This window comes from Gymnogyps californianus, chromosome 9 (assembly GCF_018139145.2).
Source record: "Gymnogyps californianus isolate 813 chromosome 9, ASM1813914v2, whole genome shotgun sequence".
Classification (NCBI taxonomy): Eukaryota; Metazoa; Chordata; class Aves; order Accipitriformes; family Cathartidae; genus Gymnogyps; species Gymnogyps californianus.
Genome location: NC_059479.1, coordinates 19,973,686 through 19,992,782, shown reverse-complemented (window position 1 = coordinate 19,992,782; position 19,097 = coordinate 19,973,686). Strand labels below are relative to the sequence as shown.

Sequence of the window (19,097 nt, the reverse complement as noted above, 5' to 3'; positions counted from 1 at the left end):
CTGCAGATTACGAAGGTGGCAGGTGGGACATGGAAAGGACCTCAGCAATGGCTGCACCGGTTCACGCCCCTCCAAGCCAGTGTTGTCTCCGAAATAGTGGATGCCTGGGAGGCCCTGAGACAGTGCAGTACATCTAACACTGCCATTAGGCACGTCCAGAGCTATTGCTTATGCATGTGGCAGCCCTGACCACTTTCTCTTCTGTGAGCTGTGGTGTCACCCGAGAAGACGGGAGGCAGCGAGGCCTCTGTGGGCTGTGGGCAGCCCCTTGTGCAGCAGCCAGCAGGGAATGGCCAGCAATTGGTCCCGGGAGCCTCCCCAGAGGCCCCGCTGACTCCGCAACAGGAGGCCTTGCCTCCTTCCCCCGCCTGCGGCGCAGACGTCGCCCCGCCATGACTCCCCGCCTCGCCCCGGCCCACTCCACGCGCACCACCGCCGCTCGGCGGGAAACGCGCGCCCTCGGCCTCCTCTCGCGGAAGTATCGCGAGATCCGCGCGGGGCGGGCGGGCCGCCGGGAGGGGCGGGGCCGCGCGGTGTTTGGGGCGGTGGGGCCGCCCCCTGCCCCCCGCCGGTGGCTGAGGCACCCGCGGCGCACAAAATGGACACCGGCACCGGCCCCAGCGGCGCCGCCCGGGCGGATGGCGAGGTGCCTTCCACCTCCGCCGCGGCGGCCTCTGCGCAGGAGCCCGGCGCCGAGGAGGTACCGCTGCGGGGGCGGGCAGGGGGGGCCCTGCGGGCGATGGAGCCTCCGGGAATGAGCGCGCCTGGCCCCGCCGCCCTCTCCTATAGCCGCCCCTCGGGCCGCGCCGCGCCGCCTAGGCCCTGAGGCGGCCGCCCGACCCTGAGGCCACCCGGCCCCTCTGCAGCAGTCTGTGAGGGCCCGGCCCGGCCGAGCCAGAGCCGCGGCCCAGCAGGCCGGTCCCGCCCGGACACCCCCCCCCGGCCCCGCCGTGCAGGCCGGTTCCCCCCCGTCTGTCCTTCAGCATCGCTGTAGCAGCTGCCGCCATCCGTACGGTCCGGGCACCCCTATGATGACCCCTTCCCAGCCGTGCAGCCCGGGCACGCCGGTACTGGCCGCTTAGCCTGTGCTCCCGTGCCATGGAGGCGGCTCTGCCCCGTATCGACCCCCCGCCAGCCCCGCAGCCTGTGCGCTCCTGCAGGGCCCCCTCCTCTGGTACCCTCCGCCTCGTTGTTTCCCTTCCCCCGTCCCCAGGTAAAGCTGTCCCGGAGCGGGATGGGGACGGTGGGCGTGGGGCCCAGCGGGAGCCGGGGTGCTCCGCAGGGTCGAGGGCCCTGGGGGGAGATGTCGCGGTGGCGGCTCGGAGATTTCACGGCTGAACCGGTCTGTCCCAGCCCTCACGCTTCAGGGCTTCAGCATTCCCTCTGCCCAGCTAAAATGCAACCGTGATGCAGAGTAAACCCCTCAAAAGAGCACGTATGGCTGCCAGCCTCCTCCCTTTAGTTTTTTGGAAAAAAGACGGCAGGCTAAGACACAAGGAATGTAAAAAGTGACGTATTCGGGTATCCTTGGGAATGGAACAAGACTTAACCTGAAGAATGACTCTTATAAAAACTTAGTAAGAATGATGACCGTGTGTCATATATTTATGATATTGGAGAAAATTGCAGAAACATTGATATTAATGCAATCAGAATTTTAATTCCAATTGATGAAAGTCCATTTTTGCCTGAAAAGAACACTTGATTCTTTATTTCGTTACTTATGGATACAAACAGCTATGAGATACAGTACAGTGTAATTCTGAACATTATCTAATTGTTCAGGGGAAAAAGTTTAAGGGCTATTTCTGTTTTGGATGCAACTTACTCTGCAAAATTTTATACATGTTAACTGATAAAAAGTTGGTACTAAATGTTTAGAGAATGCCTGCCTGGAGAAATCATTTGAAAGCAGTGAATGGTTTTGAATATTATGAACATTGTGCTACTGTGCCATACTGGTCAATATGTTTCTGAAAGGAAAAAAAAAAAGATTTTGCTGTTTGAGCTTGTATTCAGACTGTGGAATTTCACTTCACCTTGGGCCACAGGTCTGTTACATAGCTATACAGTTAATGATCTGCATAATAATGGCATATAATACAACCTGTTGTGCTCTGTTCCCCTCTCACTGTTTTGCTTCACTATAAATAGTCTTTCTTGTTGTAGTAGTACCAAAACAGTGTCTCAACTTAATGGCTATTTGGAATGTATTTCCGCTTTGTGTATGTGAGTTAAACACAAAAGGAGTCGTCCTCATTATTCTTCATGCATCTGTTTGAGGTTCTCAGTAGCACAGGTTACAAGAGAAAAGTCAACTAAAGCAGCAGCTGTTCTTATTCCCAGTCATTTATTTAGGTGTTCATGTGATCTACCCAATTTAGGACTAACTGTTGCACTTACTAGATAGAAATCTCTCAGCCTGAAGTTAGTAGCTCTGTTTAGGCTAGTTAGAGATTTCAAGGGGAAGTGTTTTGGATCCTTGGAATTCTCAGGGTCTGTTACTTTTGAAACTGCTGCATGGTTATGTTTCTTGTAAGGTGCTTAACTGACACCAGTTTTCAGGGGACTGTCTTATCTAGGGTTTAATCTTTAATGCAAAACGTTTCTAGGGCAGAGGCAGATTGTTACCAGCTAGCTCGCTGAGTTAAAAACGAAAGTACTTTTTTTGCTGGTTAATTAACTGTTTGCGCTGAGGCTTCTGCTGATCCTGTTAAGTCAGCCCTCTAAGTGATGAAGATGCATTGTGTAAAGTTTCTAGGGTAAAACTCTCACAGACTTGATGAAGTATTTTGTGGTTCTGTGTTGTATTAGGTACATGATCCAGTTGGCAATAAGAGAGACGTATTCTTACTCATATCAAAATTTAATGACAAGGTCTAGATTTTTATAACTCAACATTTTGCAGAAGCAGGTTTGGATATGACGCTCGTCCCTACTACCCATCTAGCTCCACCAGCACAGAATAGTATTTTAGTGAACCTACAGCATATTCTTTTCCCTTGTAAGTTGTGAGGAAGAGAAAGGGTATTGGGACGCATGTGCCTTAAGTTGTTTGTCTCTTTCATCAGCTTTTGACAGTCTCCTGTTTGTTATTTCTAATATTTTGGGGCCATCAATGTTCGACAGAAACACTCCAATGAGGAGTGGGGGGGCAGGGAAACTGTGTTTTGTCTTGGAAGGTAAGGTGTAGGATGTGATTTTATAGTGCTGTGGCTGCAGTAACTTTGCATGTCAGTTCATTTACTTCTTTAACTCAGAGTGTGTTATTCACCAATACTTATTTCTGAATAAATTTGATTTGTATGCCACCATAAGTTTTCTTCTTTTGGGGAAATCTGAGTAACAACAGGACTGGCATTAGAGCCATCTGCCTTGGGGCTTAGAAAGATAATATTGCATTACATTTTACTTGGAAAACTTGCAGTTAAAAGGGTTTCTCATAATATTGAGTAGTTCTGCTTTGTCCAGGAGAAACTTCATACTTACCTGAGGTAGACAGACAACTTTTTTCTGGTAGCACATATCTATTTAACTTTGTTAGACAAACTTATCTTTCTTAACTGTCTAAGGGCATACCATGCAGTCGTTGCTGCATGGATAGATTTGGTTGTTTAATTTGTCTCTCTTCCTAGGTATATGGCTAAGTGTAGTTAAACCTGTATTTCCAAATGAACTCGTGACTATTCATCTAGAAGTGAAAATAAACAAACAAAACCCAACCAAGATGCAAGTGCCAGCAATTTACAGTTAGGAATTTTACATTTAGAAATCACATTTAATTTTTTTAAAATATCTTTTCAAGATATTAAATTTAATTATGCATTTAAAGCAAGATCTCTGTGAAAGATTAAACTTTGTCCTCTTTCCGTACTTTCTTTCGATGCTTTCAACTTGAATCCTATTTGTAGAGATAAACATGAGGATGAGACAAATCTTCAACTTACGTTTTATCTTGTCATATCTCCTCTTTAGTTTCATCGTGGATTTCAGGTTCTGCTTTGGGTGAAATAATACGATTAATGCAGTCACTTCATTTTGAAATAATTATTTTTAACAAGTAGCATGCTTATCTTGTAGTGTGTAGGTTTGTTCAGTTTGATATCTTTTTGCTTTAGTAAATAAAGAAGCTGATATTTACAAAGTGTTTAAAATTTGAATTCCAGAAAAATGATCCCCCATTTCAACTCAAACTTCCTCCAAAGGCAGCTAGACCTGAAAAAGAAGTTGACCCAGAATATGAAGAGAAGATGGTAAGTGTTTTCACGACAAAACATACTGCAGCTTTTTGTGACGTTTGTTTGTTTGCTTGAACTAGATCAACGCAGTTACAAGGAGTTATTGCAGACTGGATGTGTCAGAAAAGAAAAACAAATCAAGATTCATTTAAATGTCTAGTCTAATGTGGTGTTTCTCACAGTGGCTAACAGTAGGTATTTAGTGAAGAATATGAGAACAGAGGAAGCAGATAGTGATAGTTCTGTTAAATACTGTCCCACTCTTCCAAGTATTTTTATCTGCATGATTTCTGGAGTTGGAGGCTGTGGTTTTTATACTTAGTAGTTGTCAGTGGAATTTTTTTTTTCCCTTTCTCCATGGATTTGTCTGCTTGCTTTTTTTCCCCTCATCTAGGTTTAGTTATCCACACCTTCCTGTGGTAAGGAGTTTCTATTCAATTGCATTTTATATTTAGAACTCTCCCGTTTTGTTTTTGAATCTGTATCTGCTAGTTCTGTTTGATGACCCCTTGAGTCATGTCAGAGGCATCCTTACGCTTCTTCTTAAATGAGAGAAATACTGATGCTGCCAGTTTCTCGTCATATGAAAACATAAAGGTTTTAAATGTTGATACGCCCCATAACATATGTGCTGTAACAATGCAGAAGAGGATCTGTCCATGACACAAATGAAGGGAGCTTGTAGCGCTGGAGAGGAGAGATAACAGGGTAACTTCTGTATTACAAAGAGGCAGAAACCAGGAGGACATTACAAGAGTTGTTCTTGAATGACACATGTAGTAAGTTCTTGGTTGAAGCTGGTATCTGTACCTTGCTGCATGTTTCTTAAAAGCTTTCATGTTAAATGGATGCCTAGTAATTACAGTAGAGTCTGAAAGGATTGGATACCATAGAAGCTAGGGAAGAGTATCACTGTTAGACTTAAAAAAAAATGATACCTACTTGTATGAATACTTAATTTTTAGCCAAAGAGAAGACACACAGGTAAAAAAAAAAAAGACACATTGAGAATGAGTTGAGTAAATAACTAAGCTTGGTTTCTCAGGAATACATGGTGAATTTACGTCTTTCCTAAATTAGAATGTTAGTTCAGTTGTTCTGAGAGGCAAAGGGAATAGAGCTCAAAAAATCCACCTTTCATCAATTGTGCAGTTGTGAGCTAGACCTTTACTATTTATCAAAGCATGCTGCTTACAGCCAGCCAATAATCTTGCAGGCAAAAAAGTATATTGTGGCATTCAATATAGAACCTTACCAGTTATGATTAGCTTGCCAAAACCATCATGTATTATTAGTTTAATACAAATCCTCTGAATGGATTTGTTCTTATCCTGTATGAGTATAAACATCCATGTGTTTACTCCCCTTTTTAGAATTTTTTTTCTGAAAGTTTTACTTGATATTTACAGTTTATTCGGTTTTCAAGTTATTTACACAAATGGTCCAATAATGAACGCAAGGGAAAAATAGTAGTACATTTTTTCCAGGAGATCTTTGTAAAGATGTTTATTTGCTGGTAAGTGGTGCACTATTAAAAGAAATGCATTGCCCTCATGTGGCAAGATCATGCATTGCACGTCAGGTTCATTTTTATTGCCTTTTTCTTCGGCTTGTGTTATTGCTATTAGAGCACTTTTAGTTGCGTATAAGGTAGCTGCAGAAAAGCTTTCTGTTGTTTGTATATTTCTTAGAAAGGTTATGGTACAGAACTACAATTTCACTTTTGTTTTTTATATCAAGATACATAAATGAGATCACATGAAAATTGCTGTAAGTGGTACAGTGTTACATGATGCTTAGAAATGGCATAGAGAAACTGGTAACAATTGCCTTCTGTCAGATAGCATTTGCATTTTATCATATTTTTCTTAAAAATTATGTAACATGTGTCTTTTAAATATAGAGAAGGACATATGTTTTGCTGTGTTTATATAGTGAAGTGCATATGCCTCATTGATATGGCAAAACTGAAATGATTGAAATTTGGAATCTCACAGCAAAATTCACAAACCTCAGTGAAAGCAGTATTAAGCTGGTGTATCCATTACTTTAGTCATACTTCTAAAAGCAGAGCTACCACATTGTTGTCTTGGATCAAATCCTGATAGCCTTGAAGCTGATGGAAGTCTTGCCACCGACTTGAGCAAGGTTAGGATTTCATCCCTTACTTACTGTAGGTCAGAACCTTAGTTTTTTTCTTTATCTTTTGTAGACAGTCCTTTAAAGCATCCCTTCACAGTTGCTGGTGTGCCATGCAGACTTAAGCAATCTATACAAGTAAACTGGTTTTGGGTTGTTTTACTAATCTTTGAGTTTTGAATGGGGATGAGTTGCTGGGATGAGGTTATCGAGTTCTGCCATGTCTTTGAGATTGCTGTGGTATTCATGACGGATCATTTGAAGTACCACATGTTACAGTTGGGTGCTCTAAGGCAATTTATGCTTAGCATAAATTAGCAGCTCAAGAGCTACTTCATGAGGCTTGTAGCCCTCTGAGTTGGCTAACAGTAGGCAGATGGTCTTGTCAGTCTTTCCTCATATAAGTTGTTCTCACAAGCATCTAAAAAAATACTTTTTTTATGAAAAAAAGTTACTGATTTGTCTTTTTTTAATTCTCTCCCCACTTTGGAAACCAGAAAGCAGATCGAGCAAAAAGGTTTGAATTCCTCCTGAAGCAGACAGAACTTTTTGCACATTTCATTCAGCCTGCGGCACAAAAATCACCAACATCTCCATTGAAAGTAAAGCTGGGACGACCACGGATGAAGAAAGATGAAAAACAGAGTTTGATTTCAGCTGGGGAGTATGTTTTATTTTTATTTCTGACTTCTTACACTTTCAAACAAATTATGCATTTTAACATATCTATTTAGTTAGTAACATAGAGATTGTGCTTTAAGTAAGTCTAGAACTTCTCCTATTAATGGTATATCATAATTTCTTTAAAAGCTGGTTGGTGTGTGCACGCTGATCCATCAACGTTGGTATGACCTTGGATCAGGAATGCACTTTTACAGTAAATTCCCTGATTCTTGCCACTTACCATGCTTTGGTCCATATTGTGGAGTGATATTGGAGCACATGAATTGAATTTCTTTTGCATGACGCTGAACTAGAAGATGTACTCCAGAAATGCACCCGATGTGCTCCAGCTGCTAGTGGACATGTCAGTGACACCAGAGTAGAGCTAGACCAAGTTCAAACAAGGCAACGTGCATGTAGTGTGGATGTTGGATCCTCAGCACCAATTGTCTCGCTCCACCAGTCTGTCTATATTAGTTAGTAATGCAGACATAGCCTGCACGTAGTGTTTCTGAGGGGTCTTGTAATAGCAAGCAAATAGTTTTTGGAATGTTTACAAAATGGCATTTTCTATTTTATAAATTTTTTAAGATTTTTTTTTTTTTTAATTGAATATGTGATTCTTCTGAATGGTATAGTTATCAAGTAATTGATTCTAAGGTGTCACCACTGATGTGTGTCTTGTATTTCTTTGTTGCTCATTGAAAAATACCTTAGAGAACTCACGATACTTGTTGTAAAGTATAGTTATGGCTCTGGAGGAGAGGGCTTCATAACAGCCTTTCTAATTAAAGCTGGAATGAACCATAAAGAGTAACTTATTAACAGGATATGATTCTGGTCAGGGTACTGGAACACACACATTGTAGATCAATGATTTTTCTGTTATAATTTGTCTCTTTTGATTTTATAGTCAGTGTTTTGAAAGTATTTCATATAAACATGAATCTTGGATTCTTTAGTTATCGTCACAGGCGCACAGAACAAGAAGAAGATGAAGAGCTGTTGTCAGAGAGTCGAAAAACATCTAATGTGTGTATTCGATTTGAGGAGTCTCCTTCATGTAAGTATTGTATTGACAGTTTTCTGTTTGCTTTGATGTAATTAAAATCTGAGCAGATCACAGTTAAAATTTTCTACTTAGAATTAGTATTTTTCTACTTAGAGGAATCTTACATTTACAGATGTGAAAGGAGGAACACTAAGAGATTATCAGGTTAGAGGTTTGAACTGGATGATCTCATTGTATGAAAACGGTGTTAATGGCATTCTGGCAGATGAAATGGTAAGCAGTAATCTTTTGGAATTTTTGTGGTAATTATTGAGCAAAATGCAACATTAAAGTGCCTGTAGTATTTAATGTATATTATGGATAATATGCATCGTTCTACAACAGTTAGATTTTTCACAACTGGAATTGTAATGCAATGAAAGAAATTGTATTGCAAACATTTGCTGTGTTGTTTGCTTTAAACAACTTAAGTGGCAGAATTATATAGTAGGAAAATTGTTTGAAACTGTTTCTGTATGGTATTTCATTTTAGCAGGTTTCTTTCCCCCCCCTCTTTGTCAATGCAGGGTCTTGGTAAGACTCTGCAAACAATAGCATTATTAGGCTACCTGAAGCATTACCGAAACATTCCTGGGCCACACATGGTCCTGGTTCCAAAATCAACTTTGCACAATTGGATGAATGAATTCAAACGCTGGGTTCCATCATTACGTGCTGTTTGCCTTATTGGAGATAAAGATGCCAGAGTAAGTGCTTTACATTTCAAAGATGTACACAAGATGTTGTATTTGGGTACGTGGGTATGTGGAATTCTCCCTAAGCTACTTCCTTAATTACAGTATTTTTTAGTAATCTTTAACTATATTAGTGTTGAAAATGCAAAATGTCATGCTTGTAACTATGAGGAAAAAATGCAAATCAGTAGGTGAAATAATAGACTGGGATCAAAGTACAGCTGTCTGACCTCTTTTTCTGTTGTCTCCTGATTTTTGCACCTATTTTTTTTATCTCTTCTGTGTTTGCATTGTGACAGTGTTTATTCATTTTCCTTTATTGCCCTCACTTTGTTACCTCTGTCTTCGCCTTTTTTGTCCATCTCGTGCATCTTTTGTCCATGCCTTGCCATGTAACTAGTATTCTGTTGTAGAGCTTTTCGTCTTTCATAATGAAGGCCTTAAAATAGATATAGGGTGGTTTTCTAACTTGAAGGGGATCAACAAACTGGATGTTCCTGTGAATTCTGTGGCTCCTCATACAGATTGCATGGGTGCCTGTTACTGCTTGAGGGTAGGAAGGCTCTACAGAGGGATCTGGACAGGCTGGATCGATGGGCCGAGGCCAATTGTATGAGGTTCAACAAGGCTAAGTGCCGGGTGCTGCACTGGGGTTGCAACAACCCCATGCAACGTTACAGGCCTGGGGAAGAGTGGCTGGAGAGCTGGCCAGCGGAAAAGGACCTGGGGGTGTTGGTCGACAGTCGGCTGAACATGAGCCAGCAGTGTGCCCAGGTGGCCAAGAAGGCCAATGGCATCCCGGCTTGTATCAGAAACAGTGTGGCCAGCAGGACTAGGGAAGTGATCGTCCCCCTGTACTTGGCACTGGTGAGGCCGCACCTCGAATCCTGTGTTCAGTCAAGAAAGACATTGAGGTGCTGGAGTGCGTCCAGAGAAGAGCAGCAAAGCTGGTGAAGGCTCTGAGAACAAGACTTATGAGGGGCGGCTGAGGGAACTGGGGTTGTTTTCACAAGTGATAGGACAAGAGGAAACAGCCTCGAGTTGCGCCAGGGAAGGTTTAGATTGGCTATTAGGAAGAATTTCTTCACCGAAAGGGTTGTCAAGCTCTGGAACAGGCTGCCCAGGGAAGTGGTGGAGTCACCATCCCTGGAGGTATTTAAAAGATGTGTAGATGTGGTGCTTAGGGACATGGTTTAGTGGTGAACTTGGTAGTGTTATGTTAATGGTTGGACTTGATGATCTTAAAGGTCTTTTCTGACCTAAATGATTCTATGATTCTGTGAGAGGAACTGCTGGTTCTGCAAGTGAGTTGGACAGTTCCTTCCAGTGCTGTGGTCTTGGATTTGACTGTACTGCTCTTTGCAGATTGTTTTAATTCAAAGTCTGATAATATTTGTACCACAGTGTGTTTATTGCTAGTTCTGTGGAATGAAATTAAGATTGTGTTGAAGGGAATCGCGCGCCTTCACTTTGTACTTTCTTTGCTTTCAGAGTCTTATGTTTGTGTTGTCATAACTTTTCATTTCCTCGTTTTCTACTTAATCTCTCTGTTCTGTGGTGGCTAAAGCACCTCTGAGCTTACATTTGCATTTGTAAGTCAGTGTGTAGTACTGTACAGAACACTCCTTTATTAGGCAGCTCTTCAAGGCTGTGGACTTGAACAGTTCTGTCAGTCCTACTAGCTGGGGTGATCTGTGTACCCTACTAAGTCAGTTCTTAGAGACCTGTATGTGTGGCTTTTCCATAGGGTGGTATTTTTTCATGTGGAAGGATTTATATGCCTAGATATGTATCCCTTACAAAATAGAGATGGGACAGAGGAGGGAGATCTTTAGGAAAGAGAGAAGATGGGAGTGGGCTGTGTGAGTTGTTTTGAAACACTTTTTTGTGGATTGTGTCTTTGGACTAGTTAGTTCGGAGGGTTTTTTCCCTAAAGATGAACTGCATCTAAATTACAGAAAAATTATGCTGAAGAGTAAATATTTAGTTTTGAATAGGAGAAAATTTGTGTTTTGCTTAACCCAGCTGATGATCTGTCTGTGCCTAAAGTACAAAGGATTGAAGGCTTTTGTTACAGTAACTTTCAGTTACTGAAAAGATGTTTCAGAGTTGTCTTCTGTGTGCTAGCTTAGAGCATCAGTAATGTTGGCAGAGATAGGTTTCACTGAATTCCATATAAATTGTTCATATTTATAAATGTTTATTAATTCAATTGTTCTGCTTTAGGCTGCTTTTATCCGTGATGTTATGATGCCTGGTGAATGGGATGTTTGTGTTACATCATATGAAATGGTAATTAAAGAGAAATCAGTCTTCAAAAAATTTAACTGGAGGTACCTGGTAATTGATGAAGCCCACAGAATAAAGAATGAGAAGTCTAAGGTAAACTCAAAATTATTTGATACTTTGAAGATAGTTTAACACAAAAGATTCCATCTGATTTTAGCGGATTTTGTGTTAGGTGTGGTGTTTTTTTAAAATATAAGCTGTAAGCTATTGGGTGGTAAATAAGAATTTCATAGGTAGCTCACTGTCTTTAAACTTAATTGACGTTGTTTCAGAAACTGATGAAAATTCATTATGCTTAAATGTACATGATGATGATAACTATTTGTTGTATTTCTAGTTGTCAGAGATTGTACGTGAGTTCAAGACGACAAATCGATTGCTGCTTACAGGAACTCCTTTACAGAATAACCTCCACGAGCTGTGGGCATTACTCAATTTTCTTTTACCTGATGTCTTCAATTCTGCAGATGTAAGTTGAGGTTTGGAAGTACAGTCTTGTTCTTGTTATTTTGATTCCCAGGCTGCTATCTGCAGAAAAGAATGACCAGCCTAGTAAGAGACATATGATGTGGAAGACCTGGATTCAGTAGAAGCTCTGTGGCTTACCTAACTGTAGACTGCTTTTTTTGCTCTACCCAGTTAAAACAGTGCATTCTGTTAGTGCAGATAAGGCCTCAGGCCAGTAATAGCAAATGTAATACTTTAAATAGTTCAAGAATTATGCAAAGTGGAACAAAATTTGGGAAAGCACTGCAGAATGAAGAATATGAAGCATCCAAATAAGCGTAAGCTTTTTTTTTTCATTTAGAATTTGAGTCATCTTTCTCCTCTTTTACTGTTAATGTTTCCTTGTACTTGTATTGCTTGCTTCCATTGTTTTAGCTCTGTTGTCCATCTCATTTACTTAAGGATTCTGGTTTCTTTTTCTTTTTTACCTTCTTGCCCATCATTACACAAGCACTAAGGGGAAGAACTTGGCTCCTGCAGTGATGAGCATGGAAAACCATTGTAAATTAAGCGGAGTAATAGTATTTTGTCTGCAGAGCTACTCATATGACTTGAATGTTGTAACGTGCTGGGGAGCTGGCACAGAATTGCAGACTGATTTTTCTTTCACTCATAGAAGTCATTTGTCTCAAGATTGATGCCACACTCAGCTGGAGTGAGAGTCAATATGTGTCTGTTAAAACTAGAGATGATAAACTGTTCATACCAGTTGTGCTGTTTCTCACCACAGGATTTTGACTCATGGTTCGACACTAAAAATTGTCTTGGTGATCAGAAACTTGTAGAAAGACTTCATGCTGTAAGTAATTAAAGCTGTAATCACGTGTCATCATTAGCATACACAGTGTAAAAAAGAAAAACAGATTATTTCCCCCTTCATCTTGAAGTTGAGAAGATGAACGTGAAGGTATTTAGTTACAGAAATGCCCAGCAGAATTTTCATGAATTAAATATTGGAACTTACTATTATAGATACTGCTTTTTGTAACATTACTGTTTGAAGCAGACAAAATATATACATAAAATGTGAAAATGAAGAATTTTGAGATCTTTTTGAAGCCATTTATTATTGTGAATAGTAGACTGATACACGTCATGCTAGCCTGAATAAAGGCATGCCTTTACCTTTTTTTTACTATGCATGAGATAAAAGACACTTTTCAAATGTCAGATTGTCAATTGACAAAACAAATCAGAAGGAAGTGCAACATACATTGCTTATCTTTGAAATGTTGGTGTATTTTGTATATGCTGCTAGTGGAAATGAAACAGAGCTTATGTTAAAAGGTAATAAATAGACTTTATAAGCTTATGGGTTTGGCCCTTGCTTAGGATAACAACTGGGATGAATATGGCGATCTTTATGTAGTGTTACATATTTACATGTGAACTTAGCCTATTAGTGGACAAATTCATTTGGCAGACTTTAGCAGAATTTTCTGAAGGAGTCACCGTGACAGCAATAGATATTGATTAGTTCTGAATAAATATCAGATAATTGAATCTGTTAATTTTGTATTTGAGGCAATCAATTTTATAAATTTATCTGTGGAAAAACTCTTAATTTGTGTAGGTTTTGAAGCCATTTTTATTACGTCGCATAAAAGCTGAAGTAGAAAAGAGTTTGCCTCCAAAGAAGGAAGTAAAAATTTATCTTGGGCTCAGCAAAATGCAGAGGGAATGGTGAGTTATTTACATCAAAGTAAGATTCTTTGATGTAAAAGAACACTACAGCTCTTCACACTGTTGTTTTTTGGGGGGGGTGGGGGGTGGGTTTTTTTTTCCTTCCTTGTAGTTGCGTGTTAAGACAGTCAGATGGAGAAGCCTATTTATAGCTGTCTTTGGGGCTTTAAGATGCACAAGTTACAAAGAGCTTAGGAAGGGTAATGAAAAGGGTTGGGAGGAAGAAAGCAGAAACTTCTTTTCCTTCCTTAATTCTATTTGAAAGAACGTATGCCTACTAGGTTTTCTCCTTTGATCCAAGTATGTGTGCACCAGTAAAAGTCTGAGCTGAAATTAAAATAAAACCTTGAGGAGCCACATACCCAGAAGAGATGTGAGAAAAGGAGCCAGGTCACTGTAGCAGCTTCAGTCAAATAAATGATATCTTTAATCCACTTTGTAGTCCTAAAATGGAAGTGTAAGATAACCCAGTAAATGACAGATCATTGTCACTCACAGACAAATTGCCTTTCATGTTTAGGTATGGATTTATAAATCCTTATTATCAGTCAGATGTTTTTGCCAAGTTTCATAACGATATAGCTCATTATTATATGAACAAAGCAAACTCCCACATCCAGAAATAAGTAATTGGGATATTGCACGGTTTCATTCATGTTTTAAATATCAAATAAAAACTGAGAGTTGTTCAAAATTGCCTGTAAAACTTCAGGTATACGAGGATCCTGATGAAAGATATTGATATCCTGAATTCAGCTGGGAAAATGGATAAGATGCGTCTGCTGAATATTCTGATGCAGCTGCGGAAGTGCTGTAACCATCCTTACCTGTTTGATGGTGCTGAGCCGGGCCCTCCTTACACCACTGACACGCATCTCATCACTAACAGTGGTAAAATGTTAGTTCTGGATAAACTGCTAGCAAAACTCAGAGAGCAAGGTGAGTACCGTTTATGAACAGCAGTGATCTGAATGCTCATTCTAAGTAAAACTACCTTTCAAAAATTGCATAGATTCATTCTTGTCTCTCCTCCAGTGAATGAATTCATTACTTTCAGTGAGGTTGTTGTTGAAAATCATTTTTCTGTAGATCTTAACACATGGAGGGAAGGAGGTCTTACAGGAATGATGAGGAAGACTAATCATATGGAGAAGTAGAAGGAAAGGAAGAGCAGAGCCTCCCTTCTGCTGTCGTTAAGAAAATTTCTGATGAGAGGATTAGTTTGTCTGTGCACGTCAGTTGTCAGCTAATTATCTTACAATGGTTTTAAGTGTTCTGTTTCTTCAGCTGTGTATTTCTTCTGTATAAATTATCAAATAACCTATCTTGAGGGGAAGTTAAATCAACACCAGAAAAGTGACTGCAGAAGAAAGACTTACTTGACTAAGTTAGGCATAGTACAGAATATTTCACATGAATTCTTACTCATGCTATATAGTAGGCTGCGTGATAAGATTAATGTGAAAACATAAAACCAACGACGAAACCTTCTGTGGTGTTCTGTCAGGTTCCAGAGTTCTACTTTTTAGTCAGATGACTCGCTTACTGGATATTTTGGAAGACTATTGCATGTGGCGTGGATATGAGTACTGCCGACTTGATGGACAGACACCACATGAAGAAAGAGAGGTGAGGAAGTTGTATATAAACACAAAATGTCTTTGTTTTACATATTAGATTATTAAGAAGTTATTATTTACATATATGTGTAAGTAGCTACATCATTGTTTAAAGTAAAGCAAAAACACTACAGCTTAAAAATGCTGCTGAGGGTATATGTTTTTCCTAACCAAAGTCCACAGTACAGCAGGTTTCATTTGTTCCTCAACTAAATGAAAAATGTAATATTTTGTGGACTCAGAATGGATTTTTCCACCTGTGCAAACCTACAGTTTCTTACTTCTATGAAAAATTGGTTTTGGTATGAACACTCTTTAAATTTCAAAGAAATTTCATTGAAGAGCCACCAACATATTGGAAGCTTGTTTGAAAACTCTGATACTTTAATGACACCTTTTCTTTTAGGAAGCAATAGACACATTTAATGCTCCCAACAGCAGTAAATTCATTTTCATGCTGAGTACTAGAGCTGGAGGTCTTGGAATTAATTTGGCCACTGCTGATGTGGTTATTCTCTATGATTCAGATTGGAACCCTCAAGTAGATCTGCAAGCAATGGTGAGTTAGCTCCCTAATACACGTTCATTTGTTAAAATTGTCATTGTTCTATTTTGTATAAGTGTTTCCAGAACTTGCATTTTTGTTATTTTTCTTTTTGTATTTAATACCAAGAAACTAAGGAATTAAATAAAAACGGCATGAACAGAATTGTGGAAGAAACTGTAGATTTTTCTCTGGTAATATCCGTCTTAATTATTTTGATAATTGAATAAGATTACTTCTGTCAAAGTACTGTATCGATATTGTTTATCCATAGAATTATTCTTAATTCTGTCTTTCCAGAAGACAACAGTAAACGAATAACAGAGGGCTGTTTCCAAAATAATAGCAAAGAATTAAAAGCAAGCAGCTTTATATTCCTCCCTTTTGGGAAGCTTATGCTTTTGCAACCCACCTTGTTTTTGCATAAGTGTAAAACCATTCAGTGGTGACGCCGGGGAAAAAAAAACCTTATCTTTGGGTTAAACATACTAAAAACTTCTCTTTCTGAGTGCTGAATATCAAAAAATCAAGTCTATAATTTGTTTCATGTGGAATAAAAATCACATGATCCTTCTTGTGTGATTGGGGGGGGGGTGGGGTATTTGTTCTGTCGTTTGTATTTTTTTGGTTTTGTTTTTTTATGCACTTAAACACATTAAATATTTACTATGAATAACTCATCCTTTTGATATGCATGCTGACTACCAGTAGTCGACCGACTTCCTGGAAACTGGCAAGTGTGATTTCTGAGCTTTAGTAAGATTTTCAGGAAGAAATGAATATTATGCAGGAGAGTAAAAGATTTAATGACTCATGTTTAAAGGACAGTCAGAAAATCCTGGTACCAACAGCTTGAAGGCCAGCTGTTTAGCTTTTTTTTGTTTAAGAGGACAAAATAATATTTTTATTCATATTTTCCAGAGAGAATGAACACAAGTTTTGTTACACATAAGTATAGTATGTTAGTCATATAACCTCATTTGCTGTGTATTGTACCTGTACTATGTGATCTGTGTATTGATGCTGTAATGTAGCTAGCTTGGGACAACTACAGTATTGAAGCTGTGGCTGCATGGACTTTGCCCATGGAATTAATATGCTCAAGCCAGGGATGCCAAAGTTTCAATACCTATGTCAAGTGAGAGAATTAGTTTGAAAGTGGTGCAGATGTATGTATGTATGTATATGCTGTTATATCTCCGCTTCCCAATTGCAGTCTAGACAGACATTTGGTTATCTTCATTTACAATGAGGTAGATGCATTTATTACTATAGAATGACCCAAACTCAAAAGGTGTAATAGCCAGGTATAAGTAAATATTACTATACTGGTTTTACGTTTTTGTATACTCTTGAATAAGCAAGGAACCAAGAAATATATGCTAGTTTCAGTCTGCTGTTACTGCAAGCTAATTGTCTATTGCTTGTGAGTTTTTGTTGCTGAACACTCATTGATTTATGTTTGTTAGGATCGTGCGCATCGTATTGGTCAAAAGAAACCAGTACGGGTGTTTCGACTAATCACTGATAATACTGTTGAAGAGAGGATTGTAGAAAGAGCTGAAATAAAACTGAGACTGGACTCTATAGTTATACAACAAGGTATCAACTGCTATATATGTTTGTCTGCAACAGAATTGTTCAGTCCCTTAAAGTATGGGTTAAATAACTGTACAAATGTACAGTATGAGAGAAAGCAGGCCTTGTGTATAATAGCAGTATGCTAAATCAACCTAAGAAACTATAATGTATAAGTTATTCATTGTTCAGCTGAAATTTTTGAAAAAATTCTGTTTTCCTAAATAATGTGGGCATAGACTTATATTAAGACTCTAAATGAGGAAAGCAAACGACAGCTGAATAGATGTTACTTCATTTTTGTCATATGTTAAAAAGGGAAAAAAAGAAAAAAGATACGTTCCGTGACAGATAAAAATAATTACATAGGTGTGCTTCTTACCACATGTGAATTTACTGAACGTTAAAACTGCTTTGTGTGTCTCTGTTTAGAAGCTCTTGGAAGAATAGTTTGTCAAAAACTAAGATTCTCAAGCTAAGTTTTGAAGGTTGGTTGTATTTCCAAAAGGGTGGGCTGCTGAAAGGGTGATGGTCAAAATTTTGATGGTCTGTGAAGAGACGAGATAGGATAAGTGAAATTTTGGGACAGAAATTAGAATTTTGGGAAAAATATTCAGAGATCTGGGTTGAAACCAGTGAAGTGAGTGTTAAAAATCTTAAGTACTTCTGAACGGTTATTACAGAATACTTTCTCATTTTTCATCTTGAAATAAGATTTTGATCTTAAAAGTTCAGCTAACTTTCTAAGAGTAAGATCTTAAACATAAAACTTGGATTATCTGAATGTGAAACATTCTTTGTTATGGCTTGATCCAAAGTTGTTATTTTTTTATTTTCCTGAAGCTCCTGATTTCTATTTGTTTTCAGCTCAAGTGAGATGTAATTTTTTCTGTATGGTTCTTCTGGTTTTCCTTTCTTGTTCTACCAGTGAACTAAAAAAATCCACTGTTTGCATGGTCCTACTAGAACTCTTGTATTATAACTTTCAGCATGTTTCTTCTAATTTTAGGAAGGCTCATAGACCAACAGTCTAACAAACTGGCAAAAGATGAAATGCTGCAGATGATCCGACATGGAGCCACGCATGTTTTTGCTTCCAAAGATAGCGAGCTGACAGAAGAAGATATAACCACTATTTTAGAAAGAGGTGAAAAGAAGGTCAGAGAACAGCTTTGTACGGAATTCGAAATCTGTGAAACATTAAATATATATGCACAAAATAGAAATTAAATCTGATTATGTAAATCTATTTTTATGCCTAATTATTACTTTACTATTTGTAAATATTTTAAAGCTGATGAAAGTTTTGAAGGAGCAGAATTAGTGAATTATAATTATTTTCAAAGTTCAGACCATGTGCACCATATCTTAAACACTGTTTATTTTGTGGGCTTTTAGAAAGACGTAAATTTCATGCCAACAATTCTAATAGACACAAAACCTTTATGGAACTTTATTAGGGAATAGGTAGCTCTGTGGAAAAATGAACTACCATTTCGGCTCCAAAGAATTGGGCATAAATTGCATTTAAATTGAAAAGTTAAATCATACAGTTGTAGGGCTACGTCCCAACATAATAAATTTAGTTTAATGAAAAGTCTTGGAGTCAGATTGTTCAAAATTGAAAAGCACTATGGGTGTCTGTCCTTACAAGAAAAATGTAAGTAGAAGTTTAAAGCAGAAAAAGACATTGAGAATATTTTAATAATGAAAGCTAGTTTTTTTTCAGAAAAGATAAAACAACTTGAGTGAGCCTAAAAGTATCTTCCTGTATTTTTAGACAGCTGAAATGAATGAAAGATTGCAGAAAATGGGGGAGAGCTCCTTACGAAATTTCACTATGGACACAGAGATGAGCTTATACAACTTTGAAGGTGAAGATTATAGAGAAAAACAAAAGGTAATTTTTCTTAGTCGTTAAGACTTTGGTTTAGTGGTGCAAGCATAAAGGCCATACTAGAAATGTTATAGCTATAAAGGTTATTCTAGAGAAGTAAGGAGCTACTGAAAAATTCACTTAGCTCTGCAGAAGCATCAATGTTCTGAATTTCTGTTAAATTAGCTTTCAGCCCCACTGTTTTTCTTCAGGGT

General features: G+C 38.9%; 1 protein-coding gene across 1 annotated transcript in view; it reads left to right on the top strand.

Moving 5' to 3' along the window:
* The first annotated feature begins 598 nt into the window (after positions 1-598).
* Positions 599-19,097, top strand: part of SMARCA1 (SWI/SNF related, matrix associated, actin dependent regulator of chromatin, subfamily a, member 1) — a 36,649-nt gene continuing 18,150 nt past the window's right edge. The window contains exons 1-16 of the mRNA XM_050902034.1: positions 599-700; positions 4,167-4,253; positions 6,875-7,041; positions 8,003-8,103; positions 8,225-8,325; positions 8,619-8,798; positions 11,013-11,168; positions 11,413-11,544; positions 12,313-12,381; positions 13,156-13,265; positions 13,978-14,204; positions 14,773-14,894; positions 15,291-15,443; positions 16,898-17,030; positions 18,016-18,164; positions 18,787-18,906. Of these exons, the coding sequence (XP_050757991.1) occupies positions 599-700; positions 4,167-4,253; positions 6,875-7,041; positions 8,003-8,103; positions 8,225-8,325; positions 8,619-8,798; positions 11,013-11,168; positions 11,413-11,544; positions 12,313-12,381; positions 13,156-13,265; positions 13,978-14,204; positions 14,773-14,894; positions 15,291-15,443; positions 16,898-17,030; positions 18,016-18,164; positions 18,787-18,906 (2,109 nt within the window). The remainder of the gene's footprint in view (positions 701-4,166; positions 4,254-6,874; positions 7,042-8,002; positions 8,104-8,224; positions 8,326-8,618; positions 8,799-11,012; positions 11,169-11,412; positions 11,545-12,312; positions 12,382-13,155; positions 13,266-13,977; positions 14,205-14,772; positions 14,895-15,290; positions 15,444-16,897; positions 17,031-18,015; positions 18,165-18,786; positions 18,907-19,097) is intronic.